We start from the raw sequence: 24,744 nt of genomic DNA on the forward strand, positions 1-24,744 counted from the left end.
TCTTTAAAAGCACATTAATGAAGTCTGGAGATTTTCTAATATGCATGGAATAAAGACATACATGAGGCAAGGACTGCCAAAAGTAAGCATGAAGTTAGTTTCTTGTCATATGGGATGTTATTAGCTCCTCAACCTTAAGCTCAACCTGCTTGTTTATTAGACTTACGTTTCACACGCTCAGCTGCCCTTCAGCGTGAAATAGAGTAATTTGAAACAAAAAATAAGAACAGCCCTTTAATTTAATCAAGAGCAGGGAACCACCATTGCAATATAGGTCGTCGTCCCTCATTAATGTATCCTTTCACAGGAAAAATAGTATAATGTTTCCATTTCTGTAATCTGAACAACAAACATGTTAATAGGTATCAATTACCAGCCAGTTTCAGTACTTAGAACCAGTAAGCAGGCCAGTGCAAGGGTTTCACATCTGGTTTTAGTGAAACTGTTCCTTTCTGTGGTATTTAAAATTTAAAGAACTCCTGTTATTGTGCAATTGGGAATCCTAGGGGAATACAATGTTAATGAAATCCATAACGTGCAGGGATTTTATGATTGCATTTTCAAGGCATTCCTTCAAAAGGGACGACTGATTTCTGCCATGACAGCAGTAATTGTGTTTTTACAGAGTAGATTTAATGTTTGCATTTAAGAACAGCAGTTACATTTACACTCATCTGAAAAAGTAACATGCAAAATCTTTATGTTTAGGGAACTTTTTTGCAACTTAACTTAGAATCCTTTGAGCACATGGCAAGCCCTTGTGCCCAGGGCCACCCCGACAGGAGGCGGTCAGCACCTCCTGGGCAGTACAGGAGGAGTGCCAGGCCGGAAAGGTGCCGGCAGCTAAAGACACTTGAAACCCACGTGTGTGTGGTTTTGAAGGGAGACTGATTGCCTATTACCAGGGTCACTGGGAACCTGTGCTATCATCAATCCTCATAATGGTGTGGGGTTTCAAACCCGCAAGGAGCAACACCTTCTGGGTACTTTTGCTGCAGAATCTGTATGGTTTCTATCAAAATGGTTCTTCTAATGCATACAACACAAATTTTTACACTCCCAGCAAGCTGGAAGATAGTTTCTGGGTGGCACAATTTTTCTCTCATCCTGTAACACCGAGCAAGACCTCCAGCTTGCCCAGAAAGCGAAGCATGTTTGTTAATAACACAAGATCTTCAGCTTATATTATGGCTGGCGTTGGACAAAACCATAAATCCAGCTTTAAGAATCCTAGTATCAGATCAAAACTTTGCAGCCATAAAACAAAAAGCACTACTCTGGTGTAAACACACTCTGCCAGTTGAAATTTGTTCAAAAAAGGTTAACAGGGGGTTAACGTAAATAGTCATGATACTCTGGATTGGATATTATCTGTCATTCTGCAGCTGACATAAGGCCATACATGAAGACGGACTCCTTAACGTGTGTTCTGGCTAATATGACATAAATGGCTAATCCAGCCCAAATTCGTACTGCTGGGTTTTTCAGCAGGGAGCAGATCTGGCATTACTTGTAAACGGCTGGAGTCAGAGGTGGGCACATGGAGCAGGTTTGGTCTGCTCCCTCTGGCCTCTGCCTGCCCATCTCCACCTCGTCCCCCACCCATCCCTGTGACACCTACGGCTCTTGCAGAGTAATCTCCCAGACCTCTAGACCGGTCAGCCCTAGGAATGCCAGCTGATCTGGTGCCAAATTCTCCCTCTGCATCTTGCACCATTTAGAGGTCTGGAGAAAGGCCAGAGAGGTACGGATAGGCCTCCTCAAAAAGCAGACTGGGATATTCCCCTTGCCTCCACTGATTGAAATATCAGTTGTTTATTTAAAGCTAACTCTCTCGTGCAAGGAAAATATACTTCCATTGATTTAAAACACGTCTATGTATACACTACTTCACCAGAATTAGAGGGACCTCTGAGGTGGAATTTTCCTTCCACATTTGTCTTCATTCCTTTACATTTGCAGTAACCTACGTTCTTCATTATTTGCTCCTTTGTAAGCGAAACCCAGGAGCGTGCATCGCTGATGTGAACTGCTATATAGATTAGTACAGATTTATTCCTGTGGCACTTCTGAAAATAATTGCAGTTCATCATTTGGTGTCTCGACCTTTCAGCTGTGCCATAGCTTATTTCCTTATCAGGTATTCACTTAAAAATATAGTCAGTATTTATATATGCCGCTGCACAACACATTTGTTTCATTAACAAGTTTGTTCTTACATCAGGCAGCTGTTTAGGTTGACTTTATAAAGCAAGCTTATCTAAATATTTCACATGAAAGCTCAAGGAAGTGCAAGTCAACAATGCCTGTTATTTTTATTCTTATTATTTCTGTTTCTTTTGGAGTTTGATATGGCAGTGAAGTGCATCATATTACTGCATAGAATAACATGAAACCTGGGAAACCTCAGCCTCCCAGTTCTCCTAGCCTTTGAAGGACTGCCTGAGAGCTGAAGTTCAGAGGCTCTGTTGCGAGGCTTGCCCATCATTAGGGAGCGCACTGACATGAAAGCACAAAAACTGTCAGCCCTTTGTCTTCTCTACGGCTTTAGAATACAAGTTATGTATTTGGTTCATGTCATTTTACAGTTCATAACTGCACTCCAGAAATTACAAAAAAGCAGAGTTAGCTTTGCGTGGAAAAGTGTTACAGTTATCTTACGGTCTTAACATACACTGCACATGGGCAAAGTATGACAAAAGAATATTCCTTTCTGGAAATCACAACCAGTACAGACTGACACAGTGCAGAACCAGGGTTAATTGACCCAGCAGGATACATTTGTACCTTTATTTACTGTGGCATGGGAATAAATGGTGGAGTTTCACAAAGGCAAGCACTGAATTTAGACAAGAGGGAGAGGGAGAAATAAAAGGCCCTGACAAAGTATGAAGGTTTTTTTGATTATTCAAAGTGCTTTAAGAGCTATTTTAGTACCAGAAAGTTCCCAGCCATAGATTTATCACTCTGGGGAGCCTGAAGGGATGCTCAGAGAACGGTGCAAAACCATTGTCAGCCTTATTGTTCCAGAAATGCAGGTGCAAAATGCAGTTTAGAAGAAAATCCTCTGTACCTCCCTCTGATATGTTTCAGCATCAGCCCTAATACATAGGGGAGTCCTGCGTGGCTTCGAGCAATCCTGTGTGCAACATATGGAGAAGCAGCAGAAACAGAGACCCTCCAAGCTTCCACTGCCAGCCTAATCATTATAATAGTTTCAGTTCTTTCAGGAGATCCATTATGCAGAGATCTGAGCAGTTTGTATATAACTCTGTAATTACCTATGCATCCACTTCCCAGTCCAGCCCTACATCCCCTCAACGGCTGCAAGACAGATGGCCCTTTAGAGCTGAGATAGCAAATTAAAAACATGTCCAGCAAAAGCACTGATTCAGCAACTACTAAAATAATTTTATAAATTTATCTCACTTTTACTAGTTGGTTCCAGGAGAGAAAGAAATTAAAACCTTTAAATATGTTTTTAAAATAAACACCACAGTCTTTTTTTTTTAATCACAATCTCTTTTTCTTCTACTTTATTTCACAGAAATTAAAGCCACTTTAAAAACTCTGTACAAAATTCTTCTTCTCTCTCTCTCTTTTTCTTTTTTTTCCCCGTTCACCAGGTTCACGTGTTTGGCTCAACTCAAAACATTTGTTATTGTTTGCTGGTTTTTAAACTGCCATCAAGCCAAAAAATCAGTTGTTTGTGATATTCTGCTTGGTAGGGGAGCTCCCTCCCAGCTGGCTCGCAGATCCCATGGACACTGAGGCAGCCTTGCCCACCCAGCTACCAGGCACTGCAGCACATCTGCTCCACTGTGGCCAGGGCTTTCTGCAGATTTGAAGGAAGGCATCTCAAAAGGAGTATTTCTCTGAGTCCAGCAGAAATAAATTAATCTGCAAGACTAGGCAGGTGTCAAACTGTGGGTGAGGTAGAGCTCAAGACTAGAAGTGAAGTGACAAAGGGCGGTGGCTAGGAAGGCAGCCTGGGGTAGGAGCGCACAGCTGAGGCGTGTTACAATACACAGAGTTGTTACTGAGCTACAGCTCTCTGTTCTCCCTGGGGCCGACCCCAGGTTGGAGATGATAGGTGTACTGCTGAGTGCTTTGCAGAGGCGATCGTGCATTTTTCTTCACTCTTTCCACACCTGCATGGTAGCATGAGGCTGAAGAGTTCATGAGTCCTATGGGCCCTTCCCCATCCCAGCATCCATGCTCCGGATTTTCTGTTGCTGAGCTTTTACTTGCCTCCCCTGTCCTTGTGTCATCCTGCTTTTCTGTCCCAGTTTAATTCTGTTCTGCCCATTAGTTGACATTTTCACAGCAGTAGCAAAATAGGTAAAGTGGAAGGATAAATGAGATTTCTTCCAAGTGGTAAATACCTGCCCTTCAGAAAGCAATTTGTCTTCTTCCCACACAAAGAGAAAAAAAAAGAAAATAGAAAATAAATTAAAAAAAAGAAACATATTTCATCATGGAAATACTTCCATTTTTGCTTTACCTCTAATGTTTTCATTCAAGGTTTTAAAAAACTCTTTAAAAAGGTATCAGAGTAAACTGCATAGCTGTCTGATAAACAAAAGCTTCTAGCAGAGAAAACACAGTTGGCCGAACATTAAGCTGAGGTTCGGTTCCTCTCTTTTCAGGAGCAACTGGCTTCTCACCAGAGAAGCGCTGTTCACACACAGCTTCCACCAAGCAGTCGTACCCACGTAGTCTGGTCTCTCTCTTCCTTGCAGCCTCCTGTGTTGTACGCTTCGGGCCAAACTCATTTCTGGTGTTGATCCTCTGAAGCTGCTGAAAAGACCAATTTGTCCTGTCTTTAAAGGACATATAAACCAGGGCGTATTTTAACCGGTCAAATTTAGGTTCTAGATTATTGTACTATAGACTAAGGAGGCTTTCAGCCTTAAGAGAGACGGGAGTAGGCTCTTCCATTGCAAATCCTATTAAATTCAAGCTATGGGCTGAAGGCTGAAATAGCACAGAATAATTTTAAAATGCGCTTATCAGGCCATGAAAATTAACTGTCCATAAGCATGTTCTCCCCTTTCATGATATGCTTAATTAAGAAAATACATCCTGTGTTTATTTTTAAAAGCCACAACACTTAAAAATCACCAGATTCCCTCTTTACGTAGCTGGAGATAGAGCAACTTTAAAAGGCGCTGGGTGGGGGTACGCAAACCAGACACCGTTCTTTGACCAAAGAAGCCCTGGAAATGGAATGCCAGGATTTTGAGTTTGAGTAGGCTGAAGTTGAGAGAAGGGCTGAACTCGGCTGAAGTGCAGCCAGTCTCCCTGGTTTGCTTTAGCACCAGGTAGTCACTGGCCTACACCATCCCTTCTGCTGTCCTTCTTCCTCCTCCAGCACGGGGCAAGAGCACCACTCTCAGCAGTGGGTCTTCCAAATCACAGCCTCAGAAGGACTTCATCTACTCATGTGCATTTCCTCAGAGCTATGAGGGACATACCAAGGAAAAAGCAAAATTATCTTTGTACATATAGTCTTTGTCTCTCATTTTCCCCACACGTTTACAATACTCTCACCACACCATCTGACTGCGGCTACCTGGCGTTTTTTCTAGAAGGCAGCAGAAACTCATATTTTAAAAAAGCAGTGACTTGCTTGGTGACCCAGTAGTAAATTAAAATCATCATACACAATGTGTATGAAATAGAAAATCGAATTTTGGTGCAACAAAAGTGACAGTTCCATTTAACGGAGAATAAATGAATGCAGACTCCTGTGGATGACTGACTGATTTAAAAAGACTGTGATGATTTTCCAAGATGAGAAAGCTGATCACAAGAAAATACATATATTTCTGTGTGACACAGGTTATGCACCTATTCCAATTGCCAGTGAAATTAGGCTTAAAAGTATTAAATCTTAGATACCAGCACTCTTTCCCCATTTTGTCACTTTTTTATAGAAAACCCAAAGCCTGAAACTTCAAAAATAGTAAGTATAGCATATTCCAGTGATTTCAGTGAAACTCTCTCTGAACACAGTGATTGCACAGTCAGATCTATCTACACCATCAAATTGTGCTGTCTGAGACAGTGCAAGTTTAATTCTGCATAATACATCATACCCTCACTTGCCAGCTTCCTGCTCAATTAGCATAGGTATGCTGTGAAATAGGAAGAAGCAGAGGTTATTTCTGTGTGTTTACACGTGTGATATTGTACTTAGATTCAAAATACCAAAATGTATTATAATCAAGCCTTTCTGCTTGTACCTTCTGATTTTAACAGGACAGCAGCTGGCAAAAAAATGCTACAGAAGAACTTTATAGGCAAAATTCTGGTTTTTCCACCCGAAGCCCAATTATTCACTTGGTAGAGAAGCTTTGGATTACTCGTTTTCCATTTGTGCATTAGCTGCTCAGTACACTTAGGGGAAAAAAAAATCCTACAATTATGTCCTTCTCTGAGAAAAGAGTGGTTCTGCAAGTATTGCTATAGAGTTTCTCTTTTCTATAGTTTCTAATACAAACTGGGGAAGGTTACATTCAAACTGCACTAAATAGTTGTCTTCATTCCAGATCAGAGGATTAAGCTCAGGTTTAAAATTAAATGTAAATTACAAATAAGTATTCAGAAAACGTTAATTAAAAGTATTACGTTCCTGACTCATTTATTGCTCAGCAAGGGTTCCTAAGTATCTTAGCTGGAGAAAGGGGCCATTCACATTCCTCCTTTTTTGACCAAGTCATTGTACATGTCTTAGGTTATCCATTTGCAAGTTAATGTAGTGCCAGAGCAAAGGTTTTCATCTTAAAGAAGTAATATTTCACAGCAAGATATGCTCCTGCAAGATGTAAAACAATCTTTTTCTAAAGCACTGCAAGTTAATCAGCCTTTCTCTTCATTGCTAGAGAGTATTCGAATGGCATAAGATGCTGATTACTTAGATCCCAGAGTCTATAGAAATCCCAATACGACTATATTGTCCTTCCTTTGCTATCAGAGTTTATTGTATCTTGGTGTGCAGGTTTTAAGTAGTTTTCAAGTAAAAAAATAAGAAGGTGGTGTTTTCTGAGCCGCGTTTCATCAGAGCACTACATGGATGTGTGAGGTGGTGCTTGCAAGTGAATGGCAGAAGGATTGTTCCCAATCACTGCGTGTGCACGGGATGCATTTCATGCACTACAGCGAGCCCGTTTCAGGGGAGCGTTGCATCGCCCTTGCTTTTAAACCAAACTCCTTCCAAGACTCAAACTAAAAATGTCGCACAGAGCTAATGTGTACCAGTGGCAGTGCTTCTCCTGGCCCACTTGCAGCATTTCTCTTTCACATTTGATCTTTACAGTTTCCATACTGGAGTGATTTGGTTTGCTGAATTCTGGAAATGTCTCAAGTTGAAATGCTAGTGTATTAACCTGCTGTACTGAGTCTCTTTTGTTTCTCTTTACCAGAGTGCTGCTTGCCAATTTTTACAACTACAGCAGATTTTACTATTCAAACAGAACCAGATGGAACACCAGTTCAAAGAACATGTCAGAATTAAATATTTCTTTTTTAATTAGTTGCTTCTGATTTATGCAAAAAAAAATTAACATAAGAGTGGGAGAATGTGCCATGAATCCAGATGCAACACAGCCCACACAAGCATTATCTTTTCTCTGTCAGAGACACAGAGGCCTTTTCTTTCATTTTTTCTTGTCTTTTCTTTTTTCCTTTTTGTTTCTGGATTTAATTTTTCTTACACTTTCTGCATCTTTTCCTTCTCGCGCCAGCCCCACAATGATGACTGAAGTTTCTTATGTCATGCATCAGGTATACTTTTTCATCCTTATCTTAAATTTTCTCTTGTAGAAACTGGCTGATCTGCCTCTAAAAAAAAATACTGTACTCAATATTACTGATGCAATCCCAGCATCAGTATCTCAATGCTATAGCATCCTCTTAGTCTATTCTTTGTTGGGGGCATCTTCACACTTACGTTTTTTCTGCTGCAAAAGAGGATTTGGGCAGAAGGTGAAGATTGTGAGGAATATTTCAACTGCTAAAGAAAGTTCGTTTTCTTTTTGCTGCCAAGCGTTCCTATTTCTTTGGCACGAATGTTTGCTCATCTTCTCTTTCATGCTTCCCCATTTTTGCCAAGTCACATAAGCATCAGCTCAGTAAAGCATACTGACTGAGGACAGCTGTTAGGCACAGACTAGAAGTTGAGCATGTGATCAACTGCTTTCACTTCTGGGGCTTTCAGGATGTTGCTGTCAAGGTCAATGGGAAAGACTTCAGTGACTCAGGAGAGATCTTACTAACAGCAATATTTTCTCCTCACTTTCTTTATGGAGCTGCCACAAATATCACTGAGAATTTTGCACAGAGATTTGATATGGTTTATAGCCTTAAATATTTTCACTTAAAGCCAGAAGGAGTATTTATACCCTGTCATTAATCAAGGAGTTGTGCTCTTGTAATGACTACTTATTTTAAGGACAAAGACTTTTGGAAATCATTTTCCGACTAAATTAATGAAACTATTTTGTACTATTTTCTACTAGAGCCTGTGCCATTTTCACTTAGCACTATATTCTTTATTTAAAGCTCAATAAATAAAGGAATTAAGTGATAGTTGTATATACATCATGGGAGGGCAGGATTGATCAAATCAACAGCAACACCTAATAAAAGAGATCAACTCTTTCTTAATTAAATATTTGACAGAAGAACAGTGAAGTGTCACAACAGTTAATCTGACCCAGAGCACTGTATGCTATCTAAGGAAATGACACAGTACTCTAAAAATATTTACTTTGGTATGTTCTGTCAAGTGATGGATTATACAGCTTTCCAAGCCACAAGAGATGCCCACAACAAAAAGCTTCCTGTTGTTAATCAAACTCCAGCACTTTGTCCCTTATTTTCTCAGGCTGTTGAACAGACCTACAGTAGGAGTGTTAAAAGCTGGTAAAACTGCTCCCTTGTTACAGCTCTCTCAATGACTGTATTTTATTTAGCAAGGCAGATTTTCATTCTGAAAATAAGGTCTTCCATACTATGACATGTTTATGTATGACAACAGGAAGCAGCAATGTTCATTTCAAGTCGTGCGCGTTCTATGTTGTTCCTTCTTCAGCCGTTAGCTAAGATTTGCTACATGATGTATTGTGCAGAGCTATATGTTATTCTTTTTCCTTCTCCTTAACTGGTTTCCCATAAAATGTATATGCCACCCCTTGCATATCTATGTCTTAAAAATGTGTCACCCACTCACATTTTTCGGAGAAAGTAAGACAGCAATAAAAATATTTTTCCTGGATGCTAAAAGATACTGCAGAATAAATACAGAGGAAGTAATTCATATGTAGAAACAGCCAGCATCTTGCAATATGCTTTCACAGGAAATAAATTTATTTTAGAAGTAGGAACAACTGGGGCTTTTTTTACATGATCATTTCTCTCCTGGAGAGAAACCCACACTTGAGATGTTTCGCATTTCTTGTAAGTTAGGGGCCAATTCCTGTAGACAAGTCTTCTCCCAGTCTTGTACTTACCAACAAAGACAGTCACATTGCAACATAGGCAATTATCAAAGGTTGTGGTTTTGGATAAGGCCCTAAGGTATCATTTTCCAAAAGAGATATGCTTTTTAATCTGAATGAACGTGAACAAAATTTGAAAAAATAACTAGCAACGTACTGCAGATAGTCAAAGCTGAGACTCCGGTCATGGAAATGAAATGTCATGATTTCAGGTTTGGAGACAGCTGCCTATCTCAAATCACAGCCATACAGCACGCAATAACTTACAAAATCACTTGCGTCCTCTAAAATAAATACCAGATGTTTGTTTATCATATGCGCAGAAAGTTAAATGTCAAATAATTGCAGGGAAATGCATTTGATGTTCATCTTCAAAAGTACTGTATTTCATCACCATGTCTCTCCACAGTTCATTTTAACATGAAACACAAGTTCTTGAAACAAAAAAGGACAAGGAGGCCACAACAAAACACTAGTTGTGTTGAAAAGATTTGTATTACTATTTCAACTGGAGGAGACTAGATCTGATAAAAACAGGTTACCCCTGGTCATGTTAACACTTGGAGACCTTTGTGGAGAGGACATATTAAGCTGACGGGAAATTACACAGATAGTTGGACTCTATAAGCATAAGCCTCCAAAAAGCATGAGAACTCCTATCTGTTTGGTGACCCAGCTGTACTAGAGCTGCTGCCCTTTGCACCTGTTCCTCTGGATAGCATAGTACTGAAGGGCTGTGTCTTACTGCATTTAGGTATCTTCAGGTTCCAGTTGTTAGTAGCAGTTGATGTGGTTGAACGTCAGCTCTGAGCAGTCCCTGTGACATTTAGAATGTGTATTTTATGCACGCTTTTGCGTTTTACAGAAGGTAAACTTTCAAAAGACATTGGAAAGAAAGCAAAATGCATTGCAAAGTGATTAATGAAGGTGAGCTTAAAAGCCCCTTAAGATGTGTCATGCAGTTTTCAAGGTAGTGTTCTACATAATTTGTATCATCTCACTTAGAGAAGAAGACTGGTAAATTTAGGGCTTGATTTACAAACATACTTAGGCACCACAGAGGGGTGTTTGGTATCACCATTCTGTCTGCATGCACCTGGAGAGAAGCAGTTCCTCCAGAGGCCACCGCAGAGAACTGTCAAAGGGAGGAAAATGCCTTAAGCTCTGCCTCTCTCCTGGACCTCTACCCTGAGTCAGAGTTAGTACTTAAAAACTCCAACCGTTCTGCTTCTCTGCTGCTTAACCCCACCTTTCCTGTTTGCGCTGCTGCTTTCTCACAAAATGCCAATGGAGAAAGGTGATTCTTCTTTCCTCTATCAGTTTATGAGCAAATGGCCCCTGGCAAGCACAGGTTCGGGGCTTACAGCTTGCTTTTGCAAGGGATCTAAAGCTGTGGCAGGCAGCTGAACACTCAATCCATCAGCCTCTAGGCATTCGAGGAGAGGACTGCTGTTGACATAGTTCTAGTTTTCAAGGAGCACGTAAAGAAAGATTTGCTGATCCAGAGAGGGAACATCTATGTGAAGAGATGTAAGTGCCCCATCCCTGGAAGTGTTCAAGGCCAGGCTGGATGAGGCTTTGGGCAACCTGGTGTAGTGGAGGGTTTCTCTGTCCATGGCAGGGGGGTTGGAACTAGATGATCTTTGAGGTCCCTTCCAACTCTAACCATTCTATGATTCTATGATTCTATATTCTCCCTAAGGACAAGAGATGCCCCCTCCTCCTGTCCTGGATTACACAGTTACTGAGACCAGGAGTGATAATGAGGTTGCCTCTTCCCTACCTATAGGCAATAAATTTAAGGCTTTCTCAGAGTCTCTTTCTCTCCCATTGAGCTGTAACTTCTGGCAGGAGAGTTTCTGTCTACCTTTTGAATCCTGCCAGGTTTTAGGCATGACGGTGATGTCTAAATCCTTTGCATGTGTAGGACTTACTTGTAGGCAGTGGGAAAAAAAGCTGTAGGATATTCAGTGTCCCAAAAGTTAAGGGAGTACACTGATTTCCAGCTTTTGGGATTGAGCAAAATTTGGGCACCTGAAGTTCTTCAATGGGACAAGCCTGAGTCGCCTGAACAGTCAGTGACTGGTAGCTGTAATCGTTAGCTCAGGCATCAACTAATCAAACCTTCCTAAACGGCCAATGTTAAATTTTAAATTTTAACTTGGCTTCACATACCTAGAACTCTAGTAATAGACCATTGCTTGACTTCATTCACAATGAAGTACTTACTGTATATTAAAAAGCTCCTACTAGAATAATTTGAAATCAGTTGGAAAGGTACAGGCTTGGGACCCTAATCATTTCAAAACTGAAGAGCTGTTTCAAATTCTAAGAGAAGCAGATCATTTAAATAACTTAGCTCTGCACTCCCTCAGACTTCCAGATTTTCAAGTGCACTTCAGCCTGGAAGTGAATGTGGCATTGGACATAACTCAGTGCAGCACACTTTACAATCAGCAGAGTACAGTTTGGAGAGCATTTGAAGTTAAGCTGAGATTGCTCAGCGCAATGATGCCCAGATTCCCCCATTAACTTTCAGATTGCAACAATCTAACATCTGAGACTCTCTACTTACTTTAAATCACTTGATTGTTTTTGTTAGGCGGTGATGAGATTTTTTTTTTTTTTTGAAGATTGAATTTTTTTGTTACGACAAAACAAAATGTTGCAGTATTTCACCCCAAAAGACAGGGGCTAAAATGTCATATATAGACTTTACCAACCTTAAAAACTGGGGCAAGGGCAGGGTCTTTGTCCTGAAAGCTAGTTCTATCTGTCGCACACAAGGCTGCTATTCTTGTGTTGCAAGACTTCAAAATGCCTTGCATGTGACATGGGCATTGAGAGAGCAGCCAGTCTGTCCTCAGCAGCACTTCCTTCAGTCTTTTGAGAGAGAATGCAGAGCATGTTGATTTAACTTTCCAGTGCCTTTGGATATATGACATACATCCAGGAAAAAGGATGCTTGTGGGACACAGGGGACGTATATTCTGCATCCTGAGTACTCTGGAAATAATGCAAAAGCCTGAGACATTCATGGGACATTCACTTGAGAAGGGTTTATTCAATCTATTATTATCCTACCAAAGTCTGGACAACTGACGTTCAGGGGAGTAAATTACTCTGATTAATATTTTGTGAACAGTGTCATTTTATATTAAAATTAAATGGCTTGCTTTAGGAAACAAAAGAGAAGGTTCTGGCTGCAGAGAAAGAGAGTGAATAATTTAATTTTAATTCATTTGTTGTTATGGCTAAAGAAAAGTCGTAAGGAAATGGCAGGTGTTTCAAAGCTGTGGTCACCAACCTGACGGTGAGAAAGTGTTGTGCCTAGTTTCAGCTGTTTGGACTTGCGCATCAGGACAAAGGTTTCAACAGAAATGACTTGAGTAGCCACACTCCTGCACCCTACATGATCCTCCCAACTATGCCAATACATCTTCCCTGATGCCACATGATGAACTAGTTGAGGAAACAGACTTGGATGACAAATAAATAACTGGGAGAGGGGACAGTTAACCTAAATCACTTGTCCATTTGTTTGCAAAGTAACTTCATGAGAGCAGAAAGACAAAGAGTGAAGAAGAGGAAAGGTCTCTAACACACATTCGTGTGCACACCATATCACTCGTTTCTCCAGCAAGTTCCAAATGCCATTATTTGCTAATGTGTAAAGTTCACTACATTGGACAGTTGGAACAGAATTATTGCACTTGTGTTAATGCTCCTTTTTGTTTTCTTCAGATACATTATATGGCACAAGCAACTCATTTGCCTTTTTCCCAACAAAATTACACAGTGATTCTTAATTATCTTGTGACTAACTAATACACCATGGGATTCTTTTCTACTCTTCGTTTTGCGAGTGATGAGCTCCTGGGTTTTAGCAGAATTCTTGTTATCCTTCCCTATTACCTTTCATCCTATTTTTCATACTTCAGTCCTCAGGGTCGTTCAGTTCTCACTGCATGACTGTCCTCTCCATTGACAACGCCTTGCAGCTTTGTGTCCTCAGCAAATTTTGTTAGCATCTATGCAAGGTAGTTAATGAAAGTATTAAGTAAGATTGCTCACTAGATTGGTCCTTGAGGAACTTCTCTAGTAACTTCTCTGCAGTCTGGTGGTTCCCACTTGCACTGATGGGGTCTCTGGTTCCTCCTCCATAGAGGAAAGATAATTGTCTGGCATGTGAATAGCCCTCCTGGCTAATTAGGAAAATGTTCCCATCTCTTGTGATGACACTGTTTACAAAAGAGGAGATTATGGCTATGTTGTTATCAACAATATGCTGCAATTTCCTTTATATAAAATCCTGATTATCTCTGTAAAACATGGCAGGGCAGAGGGGGTGTCACTTCTGCATTACTGTTGTGCTCTGAATGTATTCTCCTCACATCCGAATTCATTCCTTACTACAGGTAGATCTAGGCCTTCTCCGCTTTGTTTCTGGAATTGGGACCCAAGGAGCCATCTCAAAAGAAACAAAGAAAGAATATTACCTGAAAACGTACCGCGTAGATGTCAGCTCCAATGGAGAGGACTGGATTACACTGAAGGAGGGAAACAAGCCTGTTGTAAGTCTTTTCTCTTTTGTCTCTCTTCATCCAAGAAATAAGCTGTTGACTTAGTTGTCAAAAAAAGAGGAATAAGGTATCACAGGTTTAATCGGCATGATCAGGGTTAACAATATCCCAAATCCAAAAAAATAGCTATTGTCTTAGTAGTAACGGGCCACAGAAATTGATTTTCCAAAGCCTGGAGCAGCTGAAAAGGGTGCAAGGTGCTGCCCCATCTGTTGTACCCATCATAATTTGAATGGTTGGAGTATTTTCCCTGGGGTGTGCTGCCGTTTCTCAGTTTGCCAGACATTTTCTAAGTGACCTTGGGAAAAGCATTATGGGAAACCTCTTTAAAAATATGTAGGTCCCTTATCTGCAGTGAAGCTCTGGATATGCAGCACGTCAGCACCTCAGCTCCCTGTGCGTAGCCACACTGGCTTGCAGGAGTGCTAGCAAGTCATTAGGAGTTTGTTAGACTTCCAAGCATCTCAGTGATGGGGGTCATGCAGACATGTAATTAGGCACATCTTTTCATCCTTACACATTTTTATCACCTTTCCATTTATCAGCGGATTTGCTCTCTGTGACCTCTCAATGAAACAGCTTTAGACACTCATAAGAAAAATATTCATTATCCGCTACCATGAGCATAAAGCTCATTACTGAGAAGTCAATTCTGCTCCAGCTCTCACATGAGTAGTCCCAGCGAGGCTGTGCCTCCCCTCCCACCTCACTCAGGATGTGCCCAGGAGCAGCATCCCCAGAGGCTGCCAGGGGCTGATGCAACGGGAAAGGTTTTGTGGTACCTCCCTTCAAAACAGCTTTTTTGTGACCCTTCTGTGAGAATCCAGAAGAGCTATGTAATATTAAACTCTATCAGTGTAACCATATCTAGCTCTAAATATTTGGTTACTGGTTTGTCCCTGATATATCTGTGAGTGCTATGCCAAGTCCACTACATTTATCTAATAAAAACGATAGCAGTGTTTAACACATACATCTCTCTTCTTTGAAGCACTCTGTAAAACAATAAAAAATGAATCCTGAAAACTTCACTTTGACAGGTATTATCCTGGTTTTACAGAGAAGGAACTTTAAAAGGTCAAATGCCACAATGTGAGCACTGTGTAATGATGTATAAAAGTACAATAACTGACTTGCCCAAAGTCAGAAGAGGGGCCACCTTTGTGACTGGTATGTGACACAGGGTTTCCTGGCTCTGGTTCCCGTAATCTGAACAAATGCCTCTTTCAAAATCAGACCATGCCTGACCTTCATTACCAACTTCAATTTGTAAACTCTCCAAGAGTGTATTTTACATGAGTTTCTATTGTACATGCTGTCCTTAATTATTAAGAACAGTACTTAAACCTGTCTTTTTAGCTCAAAGGGTTTATAAAAAAATCAGGTTTCTAAAATGACTATATTTTGCTGTTGATCAGGACAAGAAAAAACTACTACTATCTTTATTCAAATGAAAATTTAAGGAGACTTGGCTACTGAAGGAACAACAAAAGCAGGCAGCTGCAGACCTCTTCAAGGCAGCCTCACACGAGTGTTGCATTAACCACATATAAAGAGTTGTGTACTTTTGAGAAAAGACTCGTTTCCTCTGCCAGATGCAGACCTTGAGACATCTACAGCAGGTCTTCCCAGAGAAAAAAAGTTGCTGAAAAGAAATGTAGCTCCATTTAAATCTCTTGCTGGATATGAAACTCCTATATTAAATTACTTGAGATATAACTGAGTCTGATGAGTTGACAGCTGCGTGCTGCTGGCCTCCGCTCCAAAGTACTGCAGCTATTGCAAGTAACAAACAGGAAAGTAGACAGTGTGTGCAAGAAACAGGAGAATCTCCCATAAAAGGAGAGGGGTTTGTATCCATGGAAAACAACAGGAAATTGGTCCTCTCTACGTGAGGAAGAAGCAGGAAACTGAATCACCTTCTCTTGACTAGAACATCGCAAGGTTTCGGCTCTGCTAGGAAAGAGCGTGTCTGCAGGATCCTCAACATGAAAGCACAGCACAACGCTGTCCCTTCTTGTGGAAGTCTCATTGTTCATCTAATTTGACTGTTAGCCTCAGGGGACGCAGAGAAAATCTTAGAGCCTGCTATATAGATTTTAAATAGACTTCCATCTCAGTATGCAAGGAGAAAGAAAGTCTGAGTACTTGTTAAAAAGGATTTAAAAACGGAAGGTTAACAAAGCAAGGTTTGAACAATACACTCTGCAAAGCTCTTATCCCCGAGGACAGCAAAATAATCTATGTTTTTATCCTAACTCCATGTAAGATTTTCACATGGTCTGAATGAGATCCAAACCTTTAATTTGGGCCTGAGGCTCTGTAGCTTTTTGCATCATTCTACAAGTGTATGAGGAATAAAACTGCCGAAATGGGGCATTAAGGGCTTCTTCCAGGATGTGGCAGTCCTTAAGTGGCAAAGACCAGTGTATGTCATTCCTGCATGTAGATCTAAGCATTAGGAAGGAACACCTCAAAATAGGCAGGGAGTAGACAGACCCTTGTTGCATTCAGGTGAGCTCCAGCTCTCAAGGTGGCCCTGAGCAATCCTGGTCTGTTCTGCAGTGTTATGGTATGTTATGGGGCTCTGCAAGTGGCAAGTATATTTTACCATCATTACTTCATATCTTCTTTTTTACCTCCACAAGGAAAGTTTATCTGTCTGCAAAAATTGTGTTAGGAGTTTAGTGAAATAGTTCCCCATACAAGTCTTTTGTCTCATCCTCCCCAAAAATAACCCTGGTTAGACCTCGTAGTGTATCTGTAAAACACAGAATTAAAACCATCCTTTAAAAGAAAACCTAACAAATATATACTTTTTCTTTCCACACAAAGGTGTTTCAAGGGAATAGCAATCCCACTGAGGTTGTTTACAGACCTTTTGCCAAACCAGTTTTAACACGGTTTGTGCGAATTAGACCGCTGTCTTGGGAAAACGGAGTATCGCTGAGATTTGAAGTTTATGGCTGCAAGATAACAGGTAGGTCTTGGGAAGGATTTTAAAACCAAGGGAATTTATTGTGCCTATGCAGTGGGGTTTATTTTTATGAGTGAAATGCAACTTCATTATTTCCGTTGTGGTCTGAATGTAGAAATGTAAAAAAAAATTAAAAACATAAAGAAGATAAAATGCGACAACACAAACATCCAGTGTTATCAGAATGTTCTTCTGGCATTCTCTTTTAGATGTTCAACTTTAAGAAGTGAAAAACAAATAAAGTTTAATTACATTTCTTAGAATTATTTTACAGCTTCATGCAAAATACCTGAGGCATGCAGATATTTTGCAAATTCTCTCTTTGTTTTTCCTTCCTAACCTCCAGTCTCTCTCTCTCATGCCTCTTATTTATGGATAGTTTCCAGCACGTTTCCCAAAGAAGTAACATACATAACTAGGTTTAAAAGCATTGTGAGGTACGAACACTTGGATCTGAAGCCTATTCAAGCAACTAGACATCAGGTTCCAGCTAGTGATCAGTATCATAATGTAACTCCTTTATATTCACACAGTTAACTACCAAAATAACTGTCCAAAGTGCTTTCTGCAGTAAGAGCAAAAGCATTCATTATCATCAAAATACTATCTTGAAAAAAAAAAAAGCAGGCACAAACAGGAATGTTTTTAGAAGTCCTTTTTTTTAGTTTTAGGATTTCCGTAACTCCTACAAAATGGAGGCCTTTATATACGTAAAGTAAAAATACAAGTTATAGATTAAATAAAATGTTAATGATTTAATATTTTTTTTACAAAGCTGATTTTTCCAAAAAAAAAATACCTAGCATCACTTTATAGCGCTTAATAGAGTTCATTTGCACTAATTTTTATTAGTTCTAGGGATATTATTTTTCTTCCCTTAAGGTGTTTCTTTGGTCTTGAAAATGTTTCTTTCAACTGGTTTCCATACATCGGGAAAGATTACCGATTTCTATGTTATAGAATTCCAGGTCATTCTATGAAATCTTTTCAGAGTAGATAAAGGTAATGTCAGCAGAACTGCTGTTACATTCTATATTGGGCATCTTCATTCCTTGTTAGTAGCTTTTCCTACTTCTAATTTACATTTATCTGAGATCATTAAAGAAGCAACTATTTAGCTTCTATGTCATTCGAAAGAGCCTGAGACACCAAACAAATACAACAGGAAAATCTCAAGTACAGCAATAAATTATATTTTACAGAATGTATAAAATATTTCCATTTCCAATGTCACCAAAATTAAGTAATCTGCAACTAGGTTTTGACTGATTTTGAAAGTTTTCTCTAGGGACATATTCACAAATTCAGATGTGACCCTGCACTCTTTGCCTTAACAAGAAGAATAGAAAGCAAGAATAGAATAGGATTTTCTGATCCTTTGGGTTCTCATCAAGCCAGAAATACTTGTGGTATTTTGGTACTTCCTGCCAAAACTAGGAAGTGCAAGTTCGAACAAATGAAAATTATATACAAATCCAAAGAGATTAGTTTGGATGTAAGGAAGAAATAAGTAATTGCTTGTGATAGTTGAATTGACTGATGCGTCCTGTTTCTGTTTTGATGCTTGTTCATAATTTATTTTTTTTCTTCTCTGTAGATTATCCTTGTTCTGGGATGCTGGGCATGGTATCTGGGCTCATTCCTGACTCTCAGATTACTGCATCTACTCAAGTTGATCGAAACTGGATCCCAGAAAATGCTCGCCTCATAACAAGCCGTTCAGGTTGGGCACTACCACCGACTACTCATCCGTATACAAATGAATGGCTTCAAATAGACCTCGGTGAAGAAAAAAAAGTGAGGGGCATAATTGTCCAAGGAGGCAAGCACCGAGAAAATAAAGTATTCATGAAAAAATTCAAAATTGGCTACAGTAACAATGGATCAGATTGGAAAATGATCATGGATTCCAGCAAGAAAAAGATAAAGGTAAGGAGGAAAGCTCTGCACTAAAAATAGTTGCATTAAAAAAAGAAAAAAGATTGCAGGAAATTTCTACACATCTACCCCTGCCCTTCAAAGAGGCACACAGCTGAGACGAAGCCAAGCAGATGGACTCCTAGGGCAGCAAACCTGAAGGGACACTGTGGGAACTGTCCCATGCCCTTGGCAGGAGCTGGCCTTAGGGCATTTGCCTCTGCGGCAAAGGTTTTGTTAATTCCACAGTTAGTTCAAACCTCATTTCTGCCAAGAGTGGTGTGCCCCTCCTGCCCTTAGGTTATGGCAAAATCGCATGCAATGACAATGTGCAACACTGCCAAAAAAGTAGTTTCCTCTGCAGTTTTTCCACTGGCAGTGAATGAACTTATTTGAGACACTGAATTACTTTTCCTTTGATTCTTTTTAGTCTGAGCTGTAGAATAAGAATGGTGTTATTTAACTCAATGGGGTACCTGTTGGATTTCCGAACTGCCTGGAGACTCCTCCAAGAGCTTCACAGGCTCTCTGTAATGGTCTGATCAAAGTCCCACTGAAAGAAAGTGATGGCCGTTTTGCTGTGATATCCCATCCTAAGTGAAAAGTGCTATTGTGTTGCCACAAGTGGAGCATCTTGGAGGTTGCTTGGGGAAAAAGGGCAACTAGGTCATAGGTCCAAGTAGCACCTGCAAGACCTTTACAGAGGAGGGCCAAAAGAATTGCTGGGTTACGTGCCAAGGAAAAGAAAATTAGTGTGGCCCAGAAAGGTTTCTGGGAACATACCTATTTTGGTTTGTGTTTGAATATAGGCTTTTCAGGACATGACTGTTTAGCTTATTTACCCAGAATCCCATTCACTAGGTCATCTATCCCATTTTGTTATCGTTGCTCAGAAAGTGCACTTTTGCCTCAAGAGGCATAACCCTCTTTTAGCCCTCCTACCCTGTTCCTTGAGGAAAACAGTGAGCACGCAGTCCTGTTCAGGAACTGGTGCTGTGGTACTAGGATGATCAGGGGGTCATACACCAAAAATGTGCCCTCAAAAGGCAAATCAGTGTGGTGCCTGGCAGATGGGAATCCTGAGAGTTGCTCCGTGTCTCAGCTGCGTTAGTCTGAAAATTAGATGTAAAAGCTGTTTTGCTATATAGACTCATCAATTGGACAAACCTGTGTTTCCTTAAAGGAAAAGCTGAGTGGGCCTATGGATGTAGCTTTTCCAGGCACATTTGGTAAATATTGGACTTCATTCTCTCGTGTTTTAATCTCACTGAATATGTCTGCATTTTCTCACTTCTCATCACTTTTCATCATTTGTTTGGGGGATTAAAACTAAATGAATTCAGCCTTTGCAGTCAGCTCCTTTCTCTTGTTACCATGAGTTTTGACTTCATCATAAAGTGTGAAGAGAGTGTAAATCAACAATGGGATCTAACTATTTTCTTTCTAAAATTGATGTTGTTTTGACATGTACTTCTACACTGTGGCTCAACGAGGGAAAAAAATAATGCCATATGCTTTCAAAGCAGTGTGCCGTCTGCTGTATGGCTTTCTGTTTTCTAATACAAGTACTTGCCATCATTGTCAGAAGTTAGCAGTTTGACAAGAAAACTAGTGTGCTAACGAACGTACTGAGCCCATCCTCAGCTTTCATCACTACCAGAAATTAACTTTCAAGATTAATGGGATGGAGAGGGCTGGAATTTAAATCTCTTGTGGCATAATCCTTCCCAAAAATCCAAGACATTTAATAAACTTTCTTCCGAAGCACAAGTTTTCTTTGGAGACAATCAGATAAATCCTATGATTTGGAAATCTCAGAGATTTAAAATTTTATACACTGGAATGTAGTATTTTTAAATGTCAGTGGAGCTGCATGGGACAGCATGCTATAATGAGTCACAGCAGGAATGTGGATTAGAAACAGCCCTGTTATATGAAATGAAACACATCGTTTCACTTGGTTAAAGCCTTGACTTTCAATAAACAAACAACTGCATTTTAGGAAAAGAAAGAGCAATGGCAATCTAAACATAACAACAGAATATGTCCAAAGGATGAAATATTATCTTGTTTCTCAACATGATCTGTCATCCATGCCTGCAGCTCCTTTCGCTAAGACTACCATAACTCTTTCCTCTGTGCCTGACCCAATTCCTGCTATTTTTGAATGTGCAGAAAGTTTCCCCCTTTAGCCTACCTCAAGCACTCAAAGGAGCGATCATCACTCAAATCCTCAAACAACCACACAGAACCCCATTTTCATTTCAAGATACAATTTGTATTTCCTCTCCGTAGTCTTACTCAAGCTTACTCCATAAAGTCATCTTTCTCTTTCATACTTCTTTTCTCCTTCCACTTACCTATTTATGACTTTTGGGGGGATTTTTTGCACCTCCTCTCATTTCTGGCACAGGAAATTTCTGACAATCCTGACATTTGAAACAACCTTTTTACATTTTTCCATCATGTATATTTTGATTTTAAAAGACATTAGAAACAATTTTTCTCCTTTTACCAGTTTACCTTCTCTTTTGTTTAGCTATTCTTTATTATAACTTATCTTTGTAATGAAGTAAAGCAATTTGTGACATAGCCTGTATAAAAGACACTCACGAAGTGAAGTTTTACTGTATACTCCTCTCTCCTCCCCCACAAAGAATATCGGTACGTGTTTTAAATGAACAGTCAAAATTGAATCACAGGCAGCTCTGCACCACAAAGGACAATGATTCAATATAATTATGATTCAATATAATTCTAGATGCCTATTGAATTCTAATGTCTATGTGTCAGTACTCCAGTACTGATGTCTTTTATAAAACAGTTTTCATTATTATATGTTGCTATTAAGACTACTATTAAAAAGGAAGCAAGGATTCCTCAGATACATGTGTCTGTCTACTTTTTACACATAAAATGGCATTCATTCTTTCTTATATGGTAGGTAGCTTTTCTGATCATTTGCACTATATTGCTATTCAAATATAATAATATGTAATTGCATGTTAATTAGATCTGACAGGCTATCTGCATGTGAATTCTTGACAACTGTCTTCCAAGCACTGGCAGAACAACCAGGTCAACCAGTGCCCCTTGAAGCCACCTTGGAGGTACAAGCTCCCCTAGGAAACAGGAGCAGAAGCTTTAATGTTGAAATTATTTTCTTAATTTGGTTGATCATAGTCTCCCGTCACTATTGGCTTTTGTGACTGGCACTCTAATTGATGGCCAGAGGGGATGTGGACCATTGCTTCGTAATACAGAAGTGTACAGTAAAAACAAGCAAGACACTACACTGAAAACACAAGCAACAATCAGTTTTACCTATGCTGGTTTTGTGCCTTGGGAAATAGAGCCAGCTTTTCCTATGGCCTCTGTTTCATCTGCCTCCAGATCAATAGGAGGAGTTCACTGCAGGCTGGGTTTCGTTCTCATCCAAAATGAAGGACATCTGGTGGTTTCGTCTTGAAGAAGGCTTCAGGCTTTGCAGCTATGAGTTGGAAGTATCTTATAAACAGCGCTTCTAATCCCAAATTTGAAATCCAGTTCAAAGAGGATATTTTTTAATGTTTTACCATTTAACTAATTCATAGAAAAGTTGAAAAGGCTTTACTTCTACTTCATTGTCATATACATGTTCATATTTTGTATTTCAGCGTATTCTTTATATGATACTCTGAAGTAATTTTTTACCATAAAGTAGGGTAAAAATAACTCCTTTGCCTGGGTTATAAGCTCCTCATGGCAAGGACTGCTTCTCTGTACAGTTAATTTATTCTGAGGACCAGTCACCTCCATGGAGGCACCCGATGTGTTTCTATAAGTACAAATTATAACTTGTTCTATATGCAAAAGATCACTGACAAGAGAAGCTGAATGTATTAAACAAATGCCATTGAGAGACGCATTATGGCTGAAGAGCCCAGAGCGCGACGCAGAGAAGGGGTTTTTGTCTGAAATGTACATTTGCTGACCTGCCTTGCCCGTTAGATTATATTGCAGTTTTGTCAGGAAGCAGCTTTCTTCTTTCTTTCTTTCTTTCTTTCTTTTTATTCTTATTCAATAGCAGGCTCACTAGAAGAACTCTTGCAGCTACTGTTCCTGGAGTTTAATTTATGCCTTTTGAAATAACTACAACTTGTGAAACTCTGTCACTGGGGGAAATCAGATTGAAATTTGCTCTTGAATAGTTGGATTATTATTGTAACCACTTAAAAGGTGACAGGATCTTCACCTCAGCCATTTTTTTTTCCTTGAGAAGTGTTGAAAATGTCACCCAGTTAAACCCCAGATCAGAGTGTCATTTAAAAACATGTCTCATTAAACACTCGGCTCTTGTTATGACCCTGATGGATTGGTTGCTACTGAGTTTATGAAAAATGAAATGCATTACTTTTCTGAGAAGCTTTAACTATGTATTTTCCATTCTCATTTAGGACAGGAATGCCTGACACTTATTAAGCTGTTAGAATCTGGCCTACTGCTTCCCTAATTCAAAGACTACAGGATGAAGGGAGAAAGATGAGTGTTAAAAGTAGCTTTTTTTTTCTAACAAGTAGCATTTGTCATGCTTTGCAGACTTTTGAAGGCAACACCAACTATGACACGCCTGAACTGCGGACTTTTGAACCTCTATCGACGAGATTCATCCGCGTCTACCCTGAAAGAGCCACACACGGAGGGCTGGGGCTGCGAATGGAGCTGCTGGGCTGTGAACTTGAAGGTAATTGCTCCGCTAGAGATGAATGCACTTTATTATTTTCATAAATACATTCTCCACTTGGACTACTGCTGAACACTGCTGTGTCTGTACAGGCGGCACATAAGACTCTTGCTTCTGTGATTGCCATTAGTGCTGTTTCTTGGCCTAATCAATTCCTTCTCTGCAGACATTTGAATATGCCCAAGGCACAAATATTGTTCTTTCTCCCATTCCTTTGTTGAATCACACTGATATTGTCCACATGGTTTTCTGTTCCCTTAAGCAAACTTATGATTATACTTCTGAGAAGCATAGAGCCATTAGGTGAGAATAAAGACAGGAACTTATATTTTATGTTACCACGATGCAAACCTGGAAGAGATGTTTTCTGAAAATGCAGAGGGAGCTTTGCACTAAATATATCAATTATGTCCCTTGCTCCTTCAAAGGACGTGCAAGTCACACCAGACACTATGGTGGGCAATGAGTACTTGGTGGGACAGGCTCTGTGCAGTTCCTTCTTGGGGGGCAGAGAGGGCCTCTTTGTTCCATAATAAGCTTTAATTTTGCAAGAGTATGTAGGAGATAAAAGACCAAGAGAAGCAAAGTTTAGACATTTATCCTTGGACTGTGACATGAAGTATCATCATCATGCTTTGATTCTTGTTCTATAAACAAGAATTATTTTACTTCATAGATAACTACAGATAACACTACATGAATTTCATGATGTTATCTGTTGGATGATGGTGTAGTGGCCCGGCTTATAAACCACACAGCTTAACAATACACAGAACAACAAAGCATGTTTTTCAGGGTTTCATATGATACTTTGTGTAGAAGTAGCTGAACAGGCTCGCAAGATGAATGGAACCAACTGCTCTGCCTCCATTTCTTTCTCACCATTTCTCCCCCAAGGCAGAAGAGTGGGAGGCATTAGTTGTGAGAACTGAAAAGTTCTGTGTTGTTTTTTGGGGAAAGCCAGATTGAATAAGTGTGCTTTTTACTTGGCCCAGAAAGTGGGGAGGTTGGAAATATTCCTTAGTTCCTGCAGGAAGTCCT

At 39.9% G+C, this 24,744-nt stretch overlaps 1 protein-coding gene across 9 annotated transcripts in view; it reads left to right on the plus strand.

Annotated features, from left to right (window-relative positions):
- NRP1 (neuropilin 1) overlaps positions 1–24,744 on the plus strand; it is a 113,266-nt gene that overhangs the window by 66,682 nt on the left and 21,840 nt on the right. For all 9 annotated transcript variants that reach the window (XM_086614485.1, XM_086614486.1, XM_086614487.1 and 6 more), the window contains 4 exons: positions 13,922–14,077; positions 16,922–17,066; positions 18,661–18,992; positions 23,559–23,703. In XM_086614485.1, the coding sequence (XP_086470611.1) occupies positions 13,922–14,077; positions 16,922–17,066; positions 18,661–18,992; positions 23,559–23,703 (778 nt within the window). The remainder of the gene's footprint in view (positions 1–13,921; positions 14,078–16,921; positions 17,067–18,660; positions 18,993–23,558; positions 23,704–24,744) is intronic.

The sequence above is a fragment of the Tauraco erythrolophus genome, chromosome 7 (genome assembly GCF_009769465.1).
Source record: "Tauraco erythrolophus isolate bTauEry1 chromosome 7, bTauEry1.pri, whole genome shotgun sequence".
NCBI lineage: Eukaryota > Metazoa > Chordata > Aves > Musophagiformes > Musophagidae > Tauraco > Tauraco erythrolophus.